Consider the following 23,989-nt stretch of genomic DNA (forward strand, 5'->3'; position numbering starts at 1 on the left):
GTTTAGTAGACATAAGTATAAAGGAACTTTATGTGGTAACAAAAAGATCATTAATTCAGTATTTGCTGGGAAACGCAATGCGTTCCCAGCACTAATTTTCAGTTAGGACCTTATTCGCATAGGAACAACATACGCACAAACAACAACAACATACGGAACAACATACGCACAAACAACAACACACCTTCTTAGTAGCAGTAGAGCTCTATGTGAAAAAGTGCGTCCTGAAACGTACATACATAAGCTCAAGTCCTTGTCCCACAGGAGGGGTAGGCAGAGGCCACGGAACGCCACCTTACTCTACCCTGACACATACTGCCACTTTATTTATTTCTGCCACCAAACAGTAATGTGAGCATTACTGCGTTCCGGTGTTCAAAGGTAAGGGTGGTGGTGAAACTACAGGCACATGGGACTTGTCAACTTTGTAACGGGTGTAGTAACAGTGCCCCTAATGATGAATGAATACTATAAGTTATGTAACGTGTGAATAACTGTATTGTATAAAGAACTATTTTTGTATGACCGGTGCATGCTATTGAGGCAACACTTGGGGTGGTCTGAAGTATTCACCGACGAAAATTTGGAATGACTTACCACCACCTCTCCGTCATAGCAGTTCCCAACTCTTATCTAAGATGCGCACGGAGAGATAATTATTAGAGCGACAAAAAGTAATGTAACTCCTTCTAGCGTAAAAAAAAAAGTAAAATAAACTGTTTTTTTTTCTTCATATTAGTTTAGAGATAGAGCGGACAGTGAGCGAGCGTAAGTGAAATTGAGAATATTATCTGGTTTGAATTTTTATTATTAGTATTATTATTATTGTTCATTACATGTAAATTAGTCGCACGTTGTAATCATGTCATAATCATATCATCATTGTTTTTAATTAATTTATTAAATGTTATTAATAATTTCAACAGATATAATTATTAATAATCGATATTTATCGTGACGGTGGTGTGGTTAAATTGGATGTTGTTGAAAAACGATGTGTCAACAAGGCCGGGCTGAAAATCAGTACCGCGTGGCATACAACTGAGCCTGTTCCTTCCACGCGCTGTTGTTGTTCCAACAATATTGTTATATTATTATGTTCTGTTCGTATTACTGTGTGTGGTAAATAAATGGTTTAAACTTGTAACTACTCCAGTCCTCTTTATATTGTGTCAATATTATATGTTAAGTGTATGATTATGATTACTATACAAATCAGTAAATAAAAAATCTTGACTAACAAATGAATACTGTCTTCCTTCTCTGGATCTACTTACTTAATTAATTTAAATAAGTTGGTAAAAGGGGGGATAGTACATGATAGTATCAGTGTGTTATCGTCTGGTGATAAGCGACACGCCTGTTTATAGCAGTTCCTGTGCCACCCAGAGCTTAAAGCTCGCAAAGATCTGAGTGATCGCCAGAGAGATCACCGAGATATAAGTGTACAAGTCCCATGTAAATCCACCAGCATCCTTACCCGTCAAAACCGGAGCACAGTAATGCTCACATTGCTGCTTGGTGGCAAACATAGGTAAGGTCGCAGTACTTCCCTGGACGAACTCTTTCATATATTATATTTTAAAATTAAGTGACTTCGCTTTACTGTAAATTTAGATTTACAGTAAAGCGAACAGTAATATTTAGACAGGTATGTACCCAATTACCATATACCATTATTACATTACATAATACAACTTTATATAATGATATACATATAGTTAGATAAACTACACTTAAGAATACTGGCTAGAAAATACATCTAATAAACGTCAATAATTCACATTACAATTTTCCAAAAAATACACTCATTGGCAATAAATTCAGGTCGCTAATAAAATGTTACATATCTCATTGTATAATACAATTATGTAATTATTAATATTTTACAATATATCTAAGAAATCACAATAGTTGAAAATCTTAATCACAAAAAAAATCACAATTGTTGTAAATGAAATCTATAAAACGAGAAATAATCTCCAAGACTCAGAGTTAAGATGATAAAATTATTGTAAATGTCCCAGGGTTTGACACTTTTAGACAGAAAACCACGTCTTTTGCCAAAAAGTACTTAATTATCAGTCACTGACATATGTAACATGACGTATGAAACATATTAAACGGTTTATCATTTACCTTCCACGAACTATAAAATTTTAAATAATCATAGCATTATTAAAACATTCTAGTTTTCCGCAACCTTTACAGCTACCAGTGTGTATGTCAAACATAATCTCTAATGTCCCAATAGTTGACTATGGCAAAGTGAGATCGGAATACTAGTATTTGACAGGATATTATGTTATGATTTCATATTTATTTAACTGCATTGATTACTTTATAACAATAAATTTAATTAACAAAATTGCGACTAATAAATGCACACAAACTACTCAGTCTGAACGATTTTTGTAAGAACATCAATGCGCTTTCAACTCGGTTTACCTGTTCGCAAAAACTATTGAGTGAATCGAAGAAAGCTCGTAAACGGAGTTTATATATATGCCTTTAGAGAGGTTACACGCGGTGAATTTTTAGCAGCGATGTAAACGCGATGCAGTCGCTAATCGTCTACCTTTACACACGCGCGCGATTTTAAGTAGCGATGCAGACGCGATACAAACGCGATACAAGCGCGCGACTGCATTGATACAAACGCACGATTGCATGGCTACACTTGGAATTTATAGGCGATTGCATCGATGTTAAACGTCGCCGTGTGCAACCACTCTTACCAGTACATTTAATATGGTTTTGGAGTTATATCAATATTTGATTTCTAATTAAAAAAAAATTAAAAAGTGTCATACATTGGAACAATGTCCAAGATTAGTACATTTACTTTATATATTTTTAGGAATTTAATAAAATAATTATAACTTTCGACCTGACAAGTTTGTTTATCCATTTTCGCTGTGTTCGTTACCCTGCTCTCCTCAATTGTAACTGAATATTGCAGTTCTTGTCCAAATAGACAAATTGAGACCATCTGTCTGCCACTTCCATTATCTAGTAGGGCTAGCACGACAGGGCGCGACAAGCGCAAGAGCGATATAAAGCGCGAGATATAACTATTCTCGCATAGAGTATCTCACCCTTTATGTCGCTCTCGAGCAAGTCGCTCCCCCGTTGTGAACAGAAGCTGACTAAAATCGAATAAACCAGATACATATCTGAATTTGCAACCCTTAGTGGTGGAATATTTTCTTCAAATTTAAATGGAATCACTAATTAGGTACTCCCTTTCCAACAAAAAAATTATCATACAAATCGGTTCACAAATAGCAGTAATCGCGTACCATACACACAAAAAATACATTCAAATTGAGAACCCCCGTCTTTTTCATGAAGTAAGTTGAAAAGCGCAAATAATGTTCCAATAATGATAAATACATTTTTTAAATCGACTTACACTTATAATTATTTTTTATTTTTTGCTGGTGACTAGAATTCGTTGATGGTGTATGGCTAATTCTAATTAAAAATAAAACGTTTAATCTTACCCTTTTTAGGAAGTCATTAACGTAACTGAACCTTTCCACACTCTCCAAACCCTCTTAATTCTCTTCATCAATCGCCACAACAATAAATCATTGTCATCGAATGAAAGAACAGTATAAATGCAATTATGTTCTTGAACCCCTTATACCAATAGTTACGCTCACCTGAATGTAGATGTAAAAATGCTTATAAATTAAATGTTAAAATATACTATTTTAAATAAGCGAGCTTATAAAAGTACTTTTCTAAAAGCTTTTTAGTTTGAAGCTTACAAAATCGTTTGTTAAAAAAAACTTGCAACGCATTGTTTTCAGTGAAAAGCGAGAGTAGGCCACTAAAGCTTTTACGATAAAAAAAATTAAAAATAAGTAGGTTCTTTGTAAAACACGAGTTTTACTTTTACTTATTACTTTATTTTTCACATTGACTGATTATTTTGTGTAGTAAACATTGTAAAAATGAGATTGTTGAGTATTGAATGTGCTTGTGTGCTTATATTACACACGCACGTACATAAAACACACAAATGAATACAATATACAAAGTGTAGTTTACACAGTCCGTATTGAATATAATGCAATATATGTGCTAATGATCTTACGAATCTGCAATTTATTTTCCTATGTCCCACTTAAGACTACTACTGCTCTATGGATGTCTTTCACATAATTCATTATCTGAAAGGTTCCATAGTAATGAGGCTATTTATATACTTTCTGTGTAAAGGAGATTTCTTTCGTGAAATTCCTTCCGTTTTCTTATAAAAGAAATCAAGGGGAAGAATATGTGGATTAAGAAATAAGTGATGAAAGCGAAAAATGATCAAACCGAAAATGCGTGCTTCAGACTAAAGAGAAAGTGTGTTAGATCTGGTATCGTACAACCTAAAAGAACGTTCAGGAGAAAGCCTATCATATCGCAACGGCTTCGAATTAGAAATGACAAAGGCACCCCTATACAGGGTGTAATAATTAAGTGTACTCAAGCGTTTATTGGATATCAAAAACCTGTAAACTGATATCGAAACGAACGAACGAAGACGGGACGAACAAGTCGTGCGTCTGGTTGTAAGCGACACGCCTATCCAAGGCAGTTACAGTGCCACTCAGAGCTTTAAATCGCGAAGATCTTAGGAGCACTGCCATTGCGCCCGTCACGTCACCTGAGACATAAGTTGACAAGCCCCTTGTGCCTGTCATTTGACCAGCACCCTTATCTTTCCAAACCGGAACGAAGTAATGCTCACATTACTGCTGGGCGGCAGAAATAGGTAAGGTGGCAGTACTTCTCTGGACGAACTCTTTCACAAGGAGCTCTACTGCTACTAAAAGTATGGCATTCATAGAAAGGCTTTAGTTGACCTATTTTAAGAGGTAACAGTAAGTTTACAGGTAACCAAACTGCTTTAAATAAAGTAATAAAACTTCTTTGAATTTAATAAAAACTAAGTGATGTTTATTTTTAACTAAGTACAAAATTTTGTATCCAAAGCAGTTTCAAAGTAAAGTCTCACTATGAATGTCATATTAAATATGTTGAAGTATTTACCATTAAAATTTTGGATATTTCTAGTTTTATTTTTTTAGTTTTTAAGTTATTGATGTCGTTTTACTAATTAGGTAATGTACTTTCGATATGTCAGTTTAAACGTTATTGATATCTTTTATATTTACGGAATAATCGCCTGGGTACACTTAACGATTACACCCTATATATACAAAAGCTTCATAAAGACAAAATATACGGCAACTACATCCTCGTTTAGGCACCCGCTTACTATTGTTAGTATTATTACTTATTTATTGCAAGGATTTACTTGTAAAAAGAATTTTTGTGTGTAGACACTACAATAGACATTTCATTTCACACCTAAATTTTAGAGCCCATTGAACGATATTACAGCTCTATGCAACCCCATGGGAATAATTGGGCCATTAAATGGAATATTACAATCTTCAGCAAATTGCGGAAACTTGTCTATTCTAGTGACACAAATTTTAAATCTTTTCGCCCAGAACTTCGTGGGAAGTTTGTGGGATAAAGGCAAGTGTTCATTTTTCCACAGCCAAATGAAATCATTAAATTTTTATCGCATATTTATTTTTTTGATTTATTTCTTTGTGATTAAACTCTGAGTGGCACTGCAACTGCTATACGGTTCTCCTTATCATAACTTAATCGACATTTTAGCAAAATCTGTAATTAACATATCTGGAATCATGAGAATCGAGATCTACAACCCCCTATAGCGGTTTTTTTAATATGTTATTAAGTCTCAGTTGTATAGTTTTCATTCATGCAAAAACTATAACTACAAAAATCCACCATTTTTGTTTCGTCGTTTTACAACCATGCTATTTAAAGGGATTACAATGTTCGCGGTGGTGATCAAACCACAAAGACGGGTAAAACCACAAGGATAAGGTAATATACAACAATAGTTCTTTATCAAAAACAAAAGAACGAATGACACTAGTGCGGCATATTACCGATTCAGTATTCACAAAAAAAATGTCAACATAGCTTTATCAACTGAGATAAATGGGGACACGGAGATGTTTATCACATATCACATGCGATATAACGCCATGCTATGGCTGCAGTACAATTTATTTGCAAAATCTCATCAAAGACTCGATAATCTGTATGAAGTATCCACCCAATATTCATACACAGGGTTCAGCGTCATTTCACATCACATTCATTCAAATGCACTGTTGTCACATCATTAAAGTTAAAATATAACACAGCGTCACCATTCATCTTGCTCTCTTCTTCGCAGAACGGCGAAGGATCCTCTTTGACGTAATCCACTTTGCCGATGAAGGAGATTCTGGTTTCTCGCTTTTGCCGAAGAGATTTGCCATAACAGGACACTGGAGTGTCGCGACAACTGGTCAGGTCGAATGTAGTAGCTCTGGAGTTCCGTCGCTGCACTTTTCTGCAGAGTAGAGTTTCTTGGAATGCTATTCGATACCTGAGGAAGAAAATTGATTTTAACAACTTGAATAAAAGCGTCAGTAGCAGAACTACCCGCCTCAGGAGTCTACTACAACTCGAATTAAATTTTTTTACGTACAGATACGGTTCATTTTGGAAACTGGTTTTATTTCAAAATTATTTTTTTTACAAACGAAATTAAAGCCGTTTGAAAAATGTATATCGTACCCACACTATAGGTGTTCTATTTAGTCCAATTGATACACAAAAAAATCATGTAAATGTTAAAAAAAACGGTATACGTAAAGTACCTATTGAATACAGCGGTTTCCTTGTAAAATTTCGAGAAAGAAGTAAGAATTTTATTTTCACACCGTATAGTAGGGTAATCAGAGTATATCTTCAATTTTACTTTATATTTTCTTCAAAGTGATTGATTCAACATTTTCACTTATGAGCAATCAACCAAAGCCATTTGAGGTTGCATAAATTCTTAAATAAGAGATATAACTGGACTGGCGTACTGTGTATAAGAGATACGTTATCTACCCAGGATGCTGCGAGAGGCCATTGAAATTAAAAAACATCCTAATTTTGGTAGGGAAGTGGGTTTCTCCGTACCACCAGTTTGGAACCTGTATTTCTTGTGATGAAAAATCCCAAACAGACATAAGACTGCAGTACTAATTAATATGTTTTAATTTATTCTAATTTCTATTATTAATTATTAAAAAAATTAACTTTTTTTAATAACTTTTGTACCTATAGTGAAAAAATAGGGTGGTTTGCATTAATATTAGACATAACTGATTAATAATAATCACAATAACGCATACACTCAACATAGCCCCGCACTAGGGAAACCTGGTGTCGCGGGTGCCATGGATACACACATAGACAACCACAATATACACTCAAACTCACGAGAAAAATAAATGTAGGCCATACAAATATTTCCCCCGGCCCGGGAATCGATCCCGGGATCTCCGTGTGGCAGTCCGGCATGGTAACCGTTCGGCTACGGAGGCAGTTGATGACTGCACAACCTCAGTCAACCATGACCATGGGATCTGTAAGGGCCCGAAAATTGGTTTGTTTGAAAAAACAACCATACGCGATTTAAATCCGGAAAAATAGTGTCATTTCCTATGTGTATAAGAGAATGAAACAGAATCATATCTATCGGAAGAAATTAAAACAAAAGTCCTGGGGGATATGAGCTTATAAGGCACTAGCCAGGATCCATGAAGTTCAGTTTACGTGGTAAAACCATATAAAACTGAATTGTTTAATAATTGTATCATAACTAGTGTTGGGTCATGGAAAAATTTCCATTTTAAAAGAATCATATTTTTCAGAAAAATAAACAGTTTTCTGAATTAATTTTCTGTATTTTTCCACATTTATTGACAGTCATACCTATCAAATATTAAAGATACTGAACTAGGAATCGCCTCGCCCGTGTGTGTTTTCAATATAATTTCTCCTTGGACTAAATTGACTCCCTATAATTCATTTCAAATAATTCTCGTTAGATATATATTCACATTTTATAAGACTATTTTATATAAAGCTCTTATTATATAACAATAATTTTCAATATTGTAAATTTAGATAATTTTATACGTGGTATAATGTAATTTTTTATGAATAATACGGTCAAATTCGAATTGCCCCGTTGTACTTTTCTGTCCGATACTGGAGTGTAATATAAAAGCGGAAGGTGCAGAGGGAGAGTTTATTTTCCATAATATAGTTTACAATACTGTTGAAATGAATCTTCGTTTTTAGTCTGTCACTCGTCTATACTCGATGTGTAGTCGTCCATATAAATACAACGCGCGGTCCCGATCCGAACCGCGCCCGACTCGCGCCCGACCCGCGCCCGACTCGCGCCCGACTCGCGCCCAACCCGCATCCGCTCTCTGTGTGTTCACGCTAAATTGAAGGCTTGAGAGATTTTAGTAGGCGGACATATTTTTTATTACTTATACAATGTGTTGATTTGCATTCTCGTCATATTTACACAGGTCATTCTATATCCGAACCTGAACCCAAATCACTAAAAAAATAAATCGAAAGAAAAATTTCGTAAATTCCTATTTTTTATTTAATCGCGGTAAACAAATTTGATTAAAGGCATTGACTTACAAATAAATGGACGACGGGTCTAATACAAAAACCACGAAAAAAATGTCCCAAGTCAACCTATTCGAAATTTAAATTGTAATGTCATCGCAGTATCGCGCTGTCCGTCGAACAAATGAAGACTAAAGCGGAGTTTGGCGCTCTGTATACGATTTTAGCGCCTTACAAGTGCGGACACTTTTTAGCGCGGACCCGACGTCCATATAATTGTAAGTCAATGATTAAAGGTCATTGATTTGCAAATATTTTGAACAATGACCTTAAATGCGCAGAAAGAAACGCATTTTAGACCTATTTGGCGGTGGGATGCGGGTAGCGACGGCGGGGAGTGTCGTATCGAGCGCGCGATTGGTAGGTCAGTCGACCTTGCTTCCCGTACTATTCTGTCTGTCACGAAATGCTACGTGGTTTGGTATGTAAACGGACTTAGTAGAGCAAAAAAAAACCGCTACCAGGTTCACCAGAACCTGCATGGTAATCCATCAAGTACAAGTGTTGTCTATTCTTATGGCATGATGTGAAACGTTTAGTTTACGCGGAGGATACGAGTGTCGAAGTTTCTGCTTTCAAAGTTGTGGAGTCTAATGTCGAAACGAAACTCGCGTGCGAATCTGTGCAGCTAGGTATTTCTAGCAATACTTTCATGTAACCTAAATGTTGTTAAGTACCAAACCTAAGTTACAAAAAACTTTTTTCAGTCAACTTTTCTAATTAATATAAATAAATAGTAAACTATAACAATACTAGTACATTATCGTAATTAAGAAAATAGGTAAATAAACGATCGAGAAAGATTACGTATTGGTCGGTGAAGCGGGTGGCGGGGTCACTGCCCGTGGTTAATACGACTTAGGACAATTTTGCAAAACTTTACTAGATACAATGAATATTGAATATTGAACAGAATATACGTATTTGTATTTGACGATTTAGCATTATTTCTATTATTAATTTCTTAAATATGCGATATTGCGATAATGCAAATCAACACGCTGTATTACACGATTGATCGTTAAGGCGTTTGGTATTCAACTAAAAGATAAAAGTAGTGTTTGCCAAATATCCAAAAAAAAAAGAGTAGTGGTTTGTCAGTGACCAGCTATCGAGCTACTTACTCAACTACCATTGTAATTTTGATATTCTGGTCTTCAATGGCGACTTGATGGCGTAGTATATTAATATTAATATTTATTTAATTTGAAGACTAAATTGCTGATTAAAAGATATAAACATTGATATGTTATGGACTGAAACTGTTATGGACCGGCGTGCAGCTTACGGGCTTATCAGGCGCACGACTTCTTCGTTCTGTCACTTGATATTATATTAAAAATACATGTATGCATAGTAATTTTCATGGTGGTTTTGGTAAGACAACATCGATCGTTGGTACTTGAATGAATGAATGCCATCACTGCGATTCCACTGATACTTTATCGATTAGAAGATGGGAAAAATAAAGAAATTATGAAAAAAGAGAAAAAAGATTATGAGTAATATACCAGTTGATTTTCTCTACCTAATTTTGGTGGCAAGTTTTATTATTTAAGTAAATTATCGTAAAATATTAAATAACATTTCAGGTTACTGCACTCGAATGTTAAATATTTACTTCATGATAATATTCTACAACATTTTTAAATAATTGAAATTATCACCGAAATTGGGTAAAAAAAACTAACCTGAAAATAACCCTTATCTTAATTGCAATATAATCGAAATTAAGTCTCAATTAAATTACAATGTACTAATGTAATATAGATTCCAAATGTACCACTGACATAAAGACTAGAATCGCAATAGCAAAACAGGCTTTCTATAATAATATATTGTGTTTTTTTTCTGTTTGGCCCAATGGTTGACTGGTAGAGAATGCCTTATGGCATTAAGTCCGCCATTTGTACTTCAGTGTATTATACAATAAAGTTTAAATAAATAAATAAATAAATAAACATATTTTCACCTCTAAAATACCTATACAATTGAAAATAAGATCATCAAAACCTGTAAGGGTGCGAGACATGGACAATAACAAACAAAGCAGAGAGAAATTGGAGTCATTTGAAGTGTGGTGCTGGAGGCGAATGGAAAAAAAATGGATTGAAAAGACATCAGACAGGGCAGAGAAGTCTCTTGAATGCAATAGAGAGGAGAAGGGGGAAAATGTTTGGATATTTGTTGCGTAATGACGAATTTGTGAAAGTGATAATTGAGGGGAGGATAGAAGGGAAAAGAAAAAGAGGAAGACCAAGAATGGCGTATAGTGAACTAATAAATAAGAAGTTCAAAGTGAACAGCTATAAAGAGGTCAAAGAACTGGCTAAGAATCGTGAGGAGTGGACGTTACACCGTCAAGAGTCTGGCTCTTAAATAAGATGATGATGAAATTAAAATGACCAGTGGGTTGAAGAAAATTAGAAACAGCAGAATAAGGATCCTGTAGGACTTTTACCGAATTCTTCCATTATAGTACTTAATTTGCATAAATATCTTGATAGAAATTATAGTAGGTTACATTTTGTTTTACAAAAAAGAAATCGCTCTAAATCAACATTAAATGGGCCAATGTCAGGAACAGCGACAGTGTTTTTGCCGCGTCACAACCGTGATATATGACTCTACCTACTGGATCAAATAAATAACACCACAAGACAAACGACCGAAAAATACCACCTAAGAAGTAGTAAAAACTTTAAAGACTGTTCAGAAAGACGACAGCTCGGCCCCAATTCTGCTCTGCCATTCACTAATTAAAACGCGGCTAAGAACAAATGAAGAAATAGCAAAAAATATAGCACAAAATTCTCTTTTAAAAACAGTTCAAATTAGTTAACGTGTTCGACTAATCTGAAATATCATTAAACAATTTCAATATTCTAAAACTGGGTTATGGTTCTTCATGACATCTCAAAAAATTATTTTATCACTTATCCGCGTTATAGTTAGCAGACGACGGAGCTAATTTTCTTGAATGCACTGGTCTTGTAATTCCATGTAGACTAAGACTATATTGCAATTATGATAATACTTGTTATTCTGATTAAATCTAATTGCAATGGCAGTTGAGTCTCAGAATGGCTGTGACGACATTAATTAATTCAAGCACTAATGATCGATATTGCGTACTAAAACTACCATGCATATCTTAATTTATCTCTCGTTTAGACAGCAAGCCAGTTTTCAAATGAAATTTATTTTTAACCGACTTTCAAAAAGGAGGAGGTTCTCAATTAAAGCTGTACTTTTTTGTATGTATGTTACGATTACTCTGGCATTTGTAAACCTATTTTGATGATTCCTTTTTGTTGGAAAGAAGGCACCTCAGTGTGGGTCCCTTTTAAATTTTAAGAAAATATTCCACCTTCAAGGGTTGAAAATTAGGAGACGAATCCGGGCGCGCACCTTTCGGTAACCGACTTCAATAAAACTTGGCAAATAGATGTAATCCCCCGAACTTTGCGGGTCTTTTTTTTATAAAAAGTACTTTTTTTTTATTAAAAACTAAGTGCGCATTTGTCTTCCATCTCACCTGATTGAAAGTGACGATGAAGTCGACGATGGAGCATGCATACCTAAATAATACCTATTCACTCTCATTTCATTTATATCAAATAATTAGTACACTACGGCATGGACGTGCCATCGAAGCTACTGAGGACTGTGGTAGCTACATACCTAGGCGGTTTCTGCACAGGTAAACCTTACCACCAGATAAAACCATCATAAATTAAACAAACATGTTAATTCGTAGACCTCATATTAAGATATAATCTAAACAATGTACTAACTTAGGCTACGAGAGCTTTAGGTGATCTATCGAAACTACTTTGCAAGCTATAACAAGTAAGCACAACAAAAGATACAACATACTGTATTCATTTGTACCATTTTCCCGAGAATATCTAAAATCTTTTAGGCAAACGTGGAACGGGTCCTGAACTGGGTTGCAGATGATATTATTATGTAATGAACCTTTAACATTTTGAGGTAATTTCAAAGTACTTCGAAGGTATAGTTGGTTCAATATACACTGGTGAGTTTTCATTTGAAACAATTATTAGCGATAAAATTAAATTCTTCCTGGTATTATTTTCCAAAACAGTTGCCGGAGATCCAATCGATGTTGATACTTCTCTTATTTTTCATAGTCATCATCGTCATACATATAAGCCTCCCCTTGAGCACGCCATTATGTTTGTCGGATAATATTCACATTGTTTTTATACAGGGTTATTTTTAAAATACTAACAACCTGGGAGGACTATATTACAAACCTCATAAACAACAACTTTTGTTCCATGATTTTTTTTTAAATATAATAAATTTACTAATAATAAACTTTTAAGTTTTTGTTGTACTATCTTTTTAGATCTGCGATGGGTAGAATAAGTTCAGCCGTACAAGCACGAAGCATCGTCCGCGACGACTCCTACCCGAGTGCTGCACAGAGATTTGTGTGAAAGTAAAGTTTGATGAATTATTAAAAGTTATGGAACAAAAGTTGTTGTTTATGATGTTTATGATAAATAGAATTTCTCCGAGGTTGTTAGTACTGTGACGGTGTGACCTCCTTGCATCGTCATCCCACCTTTATATTTAAATTTCTTATTTATTCTCACGCTAGTATTTAAATTCAAATTTTGAATTGTTCCATTTTGCCTCGCATTCTGGTTTTGTTTCGTTCCATCTTCACTCCCTGCCAGATCGTTTCGATAGCGAACACATCTCTTCTTATCTTTTGAACCTTTTACTAGTTATATTTATGCCGTTTACATTTTAAAGATCATAATATTATTGTTAAACCTGAATAAATACCTGTAAAACTGGACTTTCAACTTTTGAACTACTAAACTTACTAAGTAAGATGTATAGAGGCTGCGGAGGCTACTACTACATTCCATCCAACAGGACATACAACTCCACCAACAACATCAGTCCCTCTACAGTACTTTACATTTAACCCTGTATAAGAGGGCATTTGACCTTCTATCTCACAATAAATATTATTCAATTGTTTTCCAAACTTTGAAGTGGTAAATTTTGTATCGGTATACATATATTATATTTTACGACTTTATATATTGAAATAAATATTTATTAATATATAAAGTCGCACCCGACAACGTTTCAGGAGAGACGCTTAAGCGCCCAGTTACACGAGGCGAAAGTTTTCGCGCGGCCGCTGCGCGATGACCCAGTTACCACGCCTTCATGTACATTAATGGCGAATCTGAATTCTGTTTACTAGGCAACAACATTTAAATTCATTTGAATAATACAACCACTTTTTTTTAAATTCAAGCCACCTCGCCATCGTGCCCAGGTCGCTCATTTGAGTTAAAACGTAAAAGCTAAACAAATAGAGCGTATTTTGCCATGACAGTTAAGACACACGCGGTCGCTGCGCGGCGGTAACGCTGACTGCGAAATGCGCCTTAAAGATTACATTTAATGCCTCCTCCCTGAAATGACTGCCTCCGTGGCCGAACGGTTACCATGCCGGACTGCCACGCAGAGGTCCCAGGTTCGATTCCCGGGCCGGGAGAAATATTTATATGGCTTACATTTATTTCTCTCGTGAGTTTGGGTGTAATTTGTGGTTGTCTATGTGTGCGTCCATAGAACCCGCGACACAGGATTTCCCTAATGCGGGGCTATGTTGAATGTGTGCGTTATTTAATATATTACATAGTATAGTATAATAACATAACATAGTATAATAATGTGTAACATAGATATGGTAGCAGTAGAGCTCCATGTGAAAGAATTTGTCCAGGGTAGTACTGCCAACTTACCTATTTCTGTCGCTAAGCAGTATGTAATAATGTAAAACCAGCACCCGGTGAAATTACAGGCATATGGGAATTGTCAACTTATGTCTCAGGGTGTCCGGCGCAGTGGCAGTGCTGAGGGGCACTGCCATCTTTGTGATTTAAAACTCTGAGTGAAACTGCTCTTGTTATGGACAGACGTATCGCTTACCACCAGGTGCACGATTTGTTCGTTCCGTCACTTAGGACAATAAAAAAATCTACGAACGAACTTGATCGATAACTTTTTTACTTTTTTATGATTAAATATGATTAAAAGGAGGTTTTTAAAATTCCACATACATTTTTATGACTTTCACAAGTTGAAATAAATTTTGACGCATGATTACATAATGTAACCATTAATTACAGAAATTTGCGAAATAGACAAATTCAAAATTTTAAATGATTCTATAAATATTGAAAAGTATCAAAAAAATATATCGGTTATTTTATCGTACTACAATACAGGATAACACTGAAACGCCTCCTTTATAAATACAATAGTTTTTGAGGGTCTGGTTTATTATTACTCCTATTGTTTACGTTGAAGTGGAAACGCGCTAGATAATTTTGAATAATAATTAAATTAATTCCACGGCCCACTTTGAAAAACACTGTTGTTCGGTTACAATAAAAGTTCAGGACCTTCAGTAATAATTTTATTGCTCGTTTCAATTCAAAGCCGCCATTCTGATGTTAATATACAGAATGAAATGGAAACCATTGTTTTTTTATTGTGCTACAGGCGGTGGTAAAACGTTCCTTATCACGTAATAAACGTTATTTTTTAACCGAATTTAAAAAAGGAGGAGGTTATACGTTCGTCCGTATGTATGTTTTCCGATTTTTCCGTTAGTTGTGGACTGATTTTAGGAATTCTTTTTTGTTTGAAATGGTGCACTCTCGTGATGGTCCCATCCTCACAGAGTCAGAATCTGATGAGGGGATCCCATACAAATTTATGAGCATGTACTCACCGATTTCTCCATCAATTGTGGACCGATTTTGAAAATTCTTTTTTTGATTGAAAGGGTGATCCCTGGTGCCGACGTTGCTGTACCGGGTTGATTTCGGTTATCACAAATTACTAATTATTTTCCACAAACAAAAGTCGACTTTTCTCTTGACACAAAACATGTAAACAACAAATTACCGTCACCAACCATAAAAAAGTGTAAAATTTACAATATTTGGTTTTTTTTTAAAAACATTATTGGCTTGGGTACAGTCCCTCAAAAGTCCAGTTTCGCAAAGATATGAGGGGCGCTGCCATTGCGTCTGTCGTCCTGAAACGTAAGTCGAAAAATTCCATGTGCCTGCAAGTTCACCAGCACCCTTACCCTTCACAACCAGAACGCAGTAATGCTAATATTGCATTGCTGGTTGGCGGCAGAAATGGGTAAGGCACTTCCCTGGACGAACTCTTTCACAAGAGCTCTACTGCTGCTAAGTGCAGTTGCGTAGAGACGGAACTTAAAAAATCTTTAATCTACACACATATCATATCGACGCGTCCCAAGGAAATAGTCGTAATCCATAAAAGCAACATTTCGAGAAACAGACATTTAAACTTTTGATCTAAGTTTAATAGTTTCATTCAAATATTACAGTTATGGATGTTTGTAATTTTGTTGTATAAGTGTCTGTGGTATATTTCGCAATAATTAACATCAATCAGCAAGCCGTATTTATGGAGAAAAACAGGAAAATCTATAGCTACGACCCTCTGTTACCCGTGCAAAGGTCGTAACTTGAGAATACGACTGTAAGCGTGGTTTAAACTTCAATTATAATTTTAGACAAAGTGTCGTATTTAAACATACTACTTGTTATAACGTTACATTTGAGTCATATTACAGGGTCGTATTATTATGAAATCAATAATTGTTAGAAGAATAAAAATAAGCTCCGGAATAAAATAAGCTCCGGAATAAAAAACTGTTTTTTTGGTGTTAAGTGTAGAGGGCTGGTTACTTATTATTTTTGTAATTTAAATTAAAACAAAATTCTTGACAAATTAAACGTGGTTTATTTAGCACAGGCAAGAGACGAAAGGTATAGAGACAATTTTGACAGCAGTGAATCTATACAATGACTTAAAGTTATGTTGAAAATTGTATTTATTGTAATATATTGTATTCAAGAACCGATTAAAAATAATATAAAGTATTCAACGTGCACCCCCTCGTTTTGGCAAGAAACCCAAAATGTACTTTTTTTCACACAACCAAATTAAACTTTTTCGAAAAATATCATAAACCAAAGTCCAAAAGATTACACAGTAGCTTACTACATTTATACAAACATAAGAATGTGAAAATTCACTAAGCTGATAACTTTCGAAATCATACAAAATTGCTGAAGGGAAAGTTAATTTTTACTAGCTCCATACTAAATAAATCCGCCTAAGAAAATGTGAGAAAAAAGAGAATTTACACAATTATAAATTACGTAGCTAAATATAAAGCCAAGTCTGGGAAAAAGTTAAACATCCTAGTAATAAGACAAGGTACATCATTAACAAAATTTAAAGCAGAAGTGCTACAAACAGTATAAGCTTACAGTTAAGTATTAAAAATATGTACGACGCAAAGGCAAGTATAATAAAACAACTGCCTCTGTGGCCGAACGGTTACCATGCCGGATTGCCACGCAGAGGTTCCAGGTTCGATTCCCGGGCCGGGAGAAATATTTGTATGGCCTACATTTATTTCTCTCGTGAGTTTGGGTGTAATTTGTGGTTGTCTATGTGTGTGTCCATGGCACCCGCGACACAGGGTTTCCCTAGTGCGGGGCTATGTTGAGTGTGTGCGTTATTATTATTATTATTATTATTATGTGTATACACCAACATTTACACAAACACACCCCTAAATTATTATTATAGCACTATAAATTGCATGCACACAGACTACATTACAGCATGAAACTAGAAATCTAAATTATTTATCTATATTACAATTTCAATAATTTAACAAGACCGAAACTTATTTACTAAGCGTGCAAATACCTTAACATCATTATGTTACCTATCTTTAGTAACAAATTATATTGTAAGTTGTTGTTTATAATGTTATATTTTGCTACACATTTTATTTATATTATTAATTTTACTGCAAATGTTATTTTATTGCAAATTTACAGAAATTACAATTTGAAATTTTTAATTAACACTTTTTTGTTCTATAGGCAAAGGTACAATTTTAGTAATTGGCCTTACATAATAATGGCCCTTAATTTTAACTGAAACAGATCTAACATTATTGTCTTTGCCATAATTGGACGACACGTCCAATAGGCCAAGTCAAAGGTGGCGAGCTATCATCTCTGATAAGCACAACAGAATTCAAAAGGATTTAGGGTTATTCTTATACCACTTGTATCTTAATTGAAAGGAATTTACATAGTCAGTTTTCCATCTTTTCCAGAAACTTTGCTTCATCTTGATTATTTGTTGATAGATATTTAACCTGTTATAGGGTGTTTTAAGAACACTTATTTCTGAAAATGATTTAAAAGTGTCACCAATAATAAATGTGCTGGCGTTAAGCACAGCTGATCTGTAGCGTCCTCACTTATGGGGGAAATAGGACGACTATTTACAATAGTTTCAATTTCAGTGAGCAAAGTGTACAGGTGTTCGTAACAGAGAATCTGGTTACGTAGCACGCGCTTTAAGTGATGCTTTGTTTATTAATTTTACGCCTGATTCCCACAGCCCTCCCCAACGAGGTGACAAAGGAGGAATAAATTGCCAATCAATGCCTTCGTTAGATGTGAAATTAACAACATCCTGCAAACTTCGCTTATAAAATTCATGTACCGCTCGCAACTCATTATTTGCACCTTGGAATTTTTTTCCATTGTCGCTGAAGAGCTGTAAGCATTTTCCTCTACGGGAAATAAAACGTTTTAGAGCATTTAAAAATTCCTTAGATGACAAATCCGATACTAGCTCAATATGAAGAGCTTTCGTGGACATACATATAAACAAACATACATACCCTTTATGAATGACAGGTTTCCTCGTACGACATTCCTTGACAGAAAGTGGACCTGCAAAGTCAATACCAGAGATCAGGAACGACCGCGTGGGCGTAACCCTGTACTTAGGCAAATCTCTCATGATTTGAGAAATTGGTTGTCCACAAAACCGAAAACATTTTATACAGTTATGAATCAAATGTCTAACGCGGCCACAAACGTCTCCTAAGACTAACTAAGGTGGCTTGGTTGCCAGCATGGAGTAGTCTTTCATGTTCCTGTAAAATAATTAGGTCAGTGACGTGACAATGCGCAGGAAGCAACAAAGGAAACTTGTGATCTCTTGAGATACTGGAGTGCTGGAGTCGTCCTTCTACACGTAAACAATCTTTATCATCAATAAAAATGTAAGATATTTTATCTGTTTTACTGTGAACTTAGAATCTGTAGCTGAACTCGGATTACTTAAGATCTGATATTCCTTTTGAAAATGTTCATGCTGCACAACGAAACGACTTTATTTGTATAGTCCTTGATCTCCTGAACTGAAAGAGAACCAGACAAATAATTTTTTGCTTTCCTTAAGTTGTTTATAAAAGGGAAAACATAACCAAAAACAATCAAAGCATTGAAAAGATAAGACGGAGAATTCTGACTATTCAACGTGAAAGAGTTTAATTCTAAAGCCACGAGGCACTCTGTCACGCCAGGGGTGCCTGGCTCACACGCAGGACTGCCAGGTAAAGTGATAGGTAACCTTTCTGTGATAGAAAGGGAAATGGTTTTCGTCTCTACCACATCAAATGTGCTGGGGCGCGCAGGTATAGGCCAATCTTCCCTCGGCCGCTTCAGCCAACAGAGATCCTGGAACCAAAGGTCATTTTTATGCATATCTTGAGGCATGACTCCTCTGGAGACTGCATCAGCAGCATTCTCACATGATTTTACGTGAGTCCAATTTTCTGAAAGGGTTAAACTTTGAATTTCGAAAACCCTGTTTGCGACAAAAATTTTAAAACGAGCTGGGTCTCCTTTTACCCATGACAAAGTTATCATTGCATCTGTCTAACAAAAAACATTGCTTATACTGACTTCTAAAACCGTAGCGACTCTACTGATTAATCGAGCAAGAACATGCGCTGCACACAATTCTAATCTAGCTAAAGTACTGACAGGTATGGGAGCAACACGCGATTTTGCGCATATGAAGTAGACTGTATATGAATGATCGCTATTGCAGGAGCGCGCGTACACCACACAGCTATAAACCTTGGTAGAACTGTCTGCAAAACCGTGAATATACAACTCGCGTCTATCAAGAGATAGCGTCAGTCGCGGCACTGAAACAAGATGTAAATAATATAACTGTTTACAAAAAATTTGCCAAATGGTGAGAATATTATGTGGTACTTTATCGTCCTACTCAATTTTTTATTTCCAAATGGCTTGCATAATTATTTTAGCAAAAACCGTAACAGGAGCAACAAAACCCTGCGGATCAAATATCTTGGCTATGTCTGATAACACATGCCTTTTTGTGACTTTCCAATCTGAATATTCAACAGAACATGACACAGACAAACGATCATTAGGCGGATCCCATTTGAGACCTAAAGTTTATAACGCAGTATCCTTGTTTGAATCAAATGCAAAGGTGGATTTAGACCGTTTTTCAAGAGGGATATTCTCCAACAGTGCTGAATCATTTGCATACCACTCATGCAACTGGAACTACCCAAGGCCTAGCAAGCTACTGCAGTTCGGACATCATGATGACTGCTTCCTCAATAGACTGAGCGCCTGCTAAAATGTCATCGCAGTACAAGTTTTCCTGTAGGACTTTAGAAGCAAGAGGATAAGGGGCTCCCTCATCCTCTACCAATTGCAGAATAGCCCGACTAGCTAAGAAACTTGCAGGTGCAGTGCCATAGGTAACGGTGGTTAGCTGTAAACATTTCAAATCCCCATCAAGTTCACGCCATAGGATGCGCTATAACGATTGAAACTTTTTAATACTAATTTGTCTGTAAAACTTGTTAATATCACAAATAAACACATATTTATGTGTACGAAACCTCAACAAAATGGTAAACAAATCAGGTTGCAAGATCGTTCCAACATATAAAATATCGTTCAAACTAACACCCGAGGATGAATTAGCCGATGCATTAAAAACAACACGAAACTTGGTTGTAAGAGCATCCTCACGTAACACAGCGTGCTGAGGCATGTAAAACTCGGGTAACAAACAATTGGGGAAATCTCCTACCAATTTAGCATGACCAAGGTCAACAAATTCCTGAATAAATTTTCCTGAATAAATTTAGAAATCTCTGATATAACACCGGGCTCGATTTGATTTTTTTTCTTGAATGTTAGAAAACAACAAAGTCAAAGTCAAAGTCAAAGATGATTTATTCCATAGGTAAAATAAATTTACACTTGAAAACGTCACATTTAAGGTACTGCTCGTTCACTACGCTGACCTCCCTGAGAAGAACGAGCAAGAAACTCTAGGGATTGCTCTTTTCAAATAAACTTAAATGTTATGGAATACACTTTGAATCAAATTTGTGTGGATTCTGGAGCCATGTCGTCTTTCCATACATCTTTATCTAACACGTAGTCTTCAATTTTGTAATATGATTTTTCGATCAAAATATTTTTAATGTAGTTTCTAAACTTAGGAAATGATAAACTTAATATATGCTCCGGAATCTTATTGTAAAAACGTATACAGTTCCCCATAAAAGAGTTGTTTACCTTGGTTAAACGAAATCGTGGCACCATGAGTTTGGACTTAGCTCTAAGGTTAATATTATGGATATCTTCTTTCTTATTGAAATTATGTATATTTTTACGGGCATATAAAATATTTGAGTAAATGTACTGTGATGCCACAGTCATGATACCAGTCTCCTTAAACTTTTCTCTGAGAGATACCCGAGAGCCTAGACGGTACACAGAACGAATCGCTCGTTTTTGCAATACAAATATGGTTTGAATATCCGCCGCTTTACCCCACATGAGAATCCCGTAGGACATTATACTATGGAAGTAACTAAAGTAAACTAGTCTAGCAGTACTAACATCGCTAAGCTCACGTATTCTGCGGACTGCGTATGCAGCGGAGCTTAATCTGCTGGCCAGGCACGATATATGTGGAAACCACTGAAGTTTACTATCTAAGGTCACTCCCAAGAAGACTGCTTTATTAACAAGGTCTAACTTTTCTCCGTTTATTTCTATGGTTGGACTAGTCGATTTTACGTTAGGTAATTCAAATTTAACACATTTTGTCTTCTTGGCATTAAGCAATAAATTGTTAGCATTAAACCAATAAACTACCTTAGAGAGGGTATCATTTATACGGTCATAGTTATTGTCATGTCTGTCTGTTTTAAAAATCAAGGATGTGTCATCAGCAAACAACACTATTTCGCAATGGTCCTTAACAAAGAATGGCAGATCATTAATATAAATCAGAAATAAGAAAGGTCCAAGTATTGAGCCCTGCGGAACACCCATTTTTACTGGAGAACCCAAAGAAGTCACTCCATTTATGTCTACTTTCTGAATTCTACCGTTGAGATATGACGAGACAAGTTTCGACGCCTTGCCATTTACACCGTAATGTTCCAGCTTCCTAATAAGAGTATTATGATCAACGCAATCAAATGCCTTTGAGAGGTCACAGAAAACACCAATAGCGTTCTGGGACCTTTCCCAAGCATCAAAGATGTGTTTTAGTAACGCTACCCCCGCATCGCTAGTCGATCTACCACTAGTAAACCCGTATTGTTCACTATGAAAAATATGATTCCTACCGAAATAGGACAGTAATTGAGTTAGCATAACCTTTTCGAATATTTTACTTAAAGCTGGTAAAATTGAAATGGGCCTATAATTGCTAGGATCAACTTTCCTACCGCTTTTGAATAAGGGAATAACCTTGCTGTATTTCATTAAATCGGGAAAAACACCTTCGTCAACGCACCTATTGAAAGCTACAGCTAACTGTGGGGAAATGAGATTAATAACTGAGTCTATAACTTTAGTTGATATGCCCCAGAGATCTTCAGTTTTTTTAACATGTATTGACTTAAAAGCTTTTATGATGTCTTGTGGATTAACATGACGAAAATTAAATAAACTGCCACAAACGTTAACATTTTCCTTTAGGAGATCAATAGCAAGTGAAGGGGAGGAATTTAATGATTTTGTAGTGTTCACAGCAATTTCCGAAAAGAACGATTCAAAAGCTTGGGCTACTTTATCTTTAGATTTTATAAGTTTGCTGTCTAATTTTAAAACTATATCTCTATCGTGTAGTTTAACCCTGCCTGACTCTTTATTTATTATGCTCCAAGTAGTTTTAGATTTATTTATCGATTGTCTAATTTTGTCGCTGTGAAACTTAACCTTAGCAGCTACACAAACTTTTTTAAATATTTTCGAATAAATTCTAACATATTCTATGAAATTGGAATTAGTATTATAAGTTTTCATAGCATATAGCTCATACAAACGAGACCTACTCTTATGAACACCTACTGTTGCCCAGTCGTTGAATTTAGTCTCTCTATGGAAAGTTAATGTTTTCGATTTAAATATATTGTCAAATTCATTTTTAATTAAACCAAATATCGTGTTATATAAAGTATTTGGATCCTCCGGTATATGGGATAGGGAATTTAAACTGTTGCCGATATTATTTTGAAATCTAATTATTCGTTCTGTGGTAATCGGTCTGCAGAGAAATTGGTCTACCTTCTTGCTCATTTTACAATTAAAAGAAGCCAATTGGCCACTATGGTCGGATCTTAAGCAATTTATTATTGATTTAGACACTGCGTCTGTGTTACAAAAGATGTTATCAATACAAGTAGAAGAGGAGGCAGTAATGCGAGTTGGTTCTAAAAAAAGATTAATCAAGTTAAAACTTTGAAATAAATTAATGAGTCTTGCAGAAGTAGAACAGTTTTCCAACAGGTTTACATTGAAATCTCCACATATTACTACGTTTTTTTTGGTTGGAAAAATCCGCTTTAAACTGTCTTCCATAATTAATTCAAACTCGTTAAAATTAGCAGAGGGGGGCCTGTATACACATAAGACGACAAACTGATCCAATTCCACACATGAAATCTCAATAGTTCGTTCAGTAGAAAGATTTGTGATATCCTTACGCTCTTTAAATTTTAAGTTACGCTTAATAATAATCATGGATCCGCCTCTACTTAAGCTCTTTCTTATGAACGAACTGACTATTACATAATTTTCTATATTGTTAATGGCTTCGTAATCTTTCAGCCAGTGTTCTGTAACACAAAACACGTCAACGGAAATATCGTGCAAAAAAAGACTTATTTCTAATATTTTGCCAGAAAAGCCTTGAATATTTTGATGTACTACATGGAAACGATTAGACTTTTCTGTTGTCGTGTTTTTTAGTTTAAATTATGGTTAGTAAAACGAAAAGCTAAATTGAATGAATCACTTAATTTAGGAAGCAAATCTTATTTCACCGGCAGGTCAACTTCATATCTTCCAGAGCTGTCTCTGGAGACAGAATTCACAAACAACTGCTCGCACTCAGC

At 35.4% G+C, this 23,989-nt stretch overlaps 1 protein-coding gene across 1 annotated transcript in view; it reads right to left on the reverse strand.

The window, feature by feature from the left end:
• Nucleotides 1-6,189: 6,189 nt before the first annotated feature.
• LOC113228706 (neuropeptides capa receptor-like) overlaps nucleotides 6,190-23,989 on the reverse strand; it is a 144,017-nt gene continuing 126,217 nt past the window's right edge. The window contains 1 exon segment of the mRNA XM_026462064.1: nucleotides 6,190-6,481. Within this exon segment, the coding sequence (XP_026317849.1) occupies nucleotides 6,190-6,481 (292 nt within the window).

The sequence above is a fragment of the Hyposmocoma kahamanoa genome, unplaced genomic scaffold, assembly GCF_003589595.1.
Source record: "Hyposmocoma kahamanoa isolate Upper Pololo Valley unplaced genomic scaffold, ASM358959v1 237, whole genome shotgun sequence".
Taxonomy (NCBI): Eukaryota; Metazoa; Arthropoda; class Insecta; order Lepidoptera; family Cosmopterigidae; genus Hyposmocoma; species Hyposmocoma kahamanoa.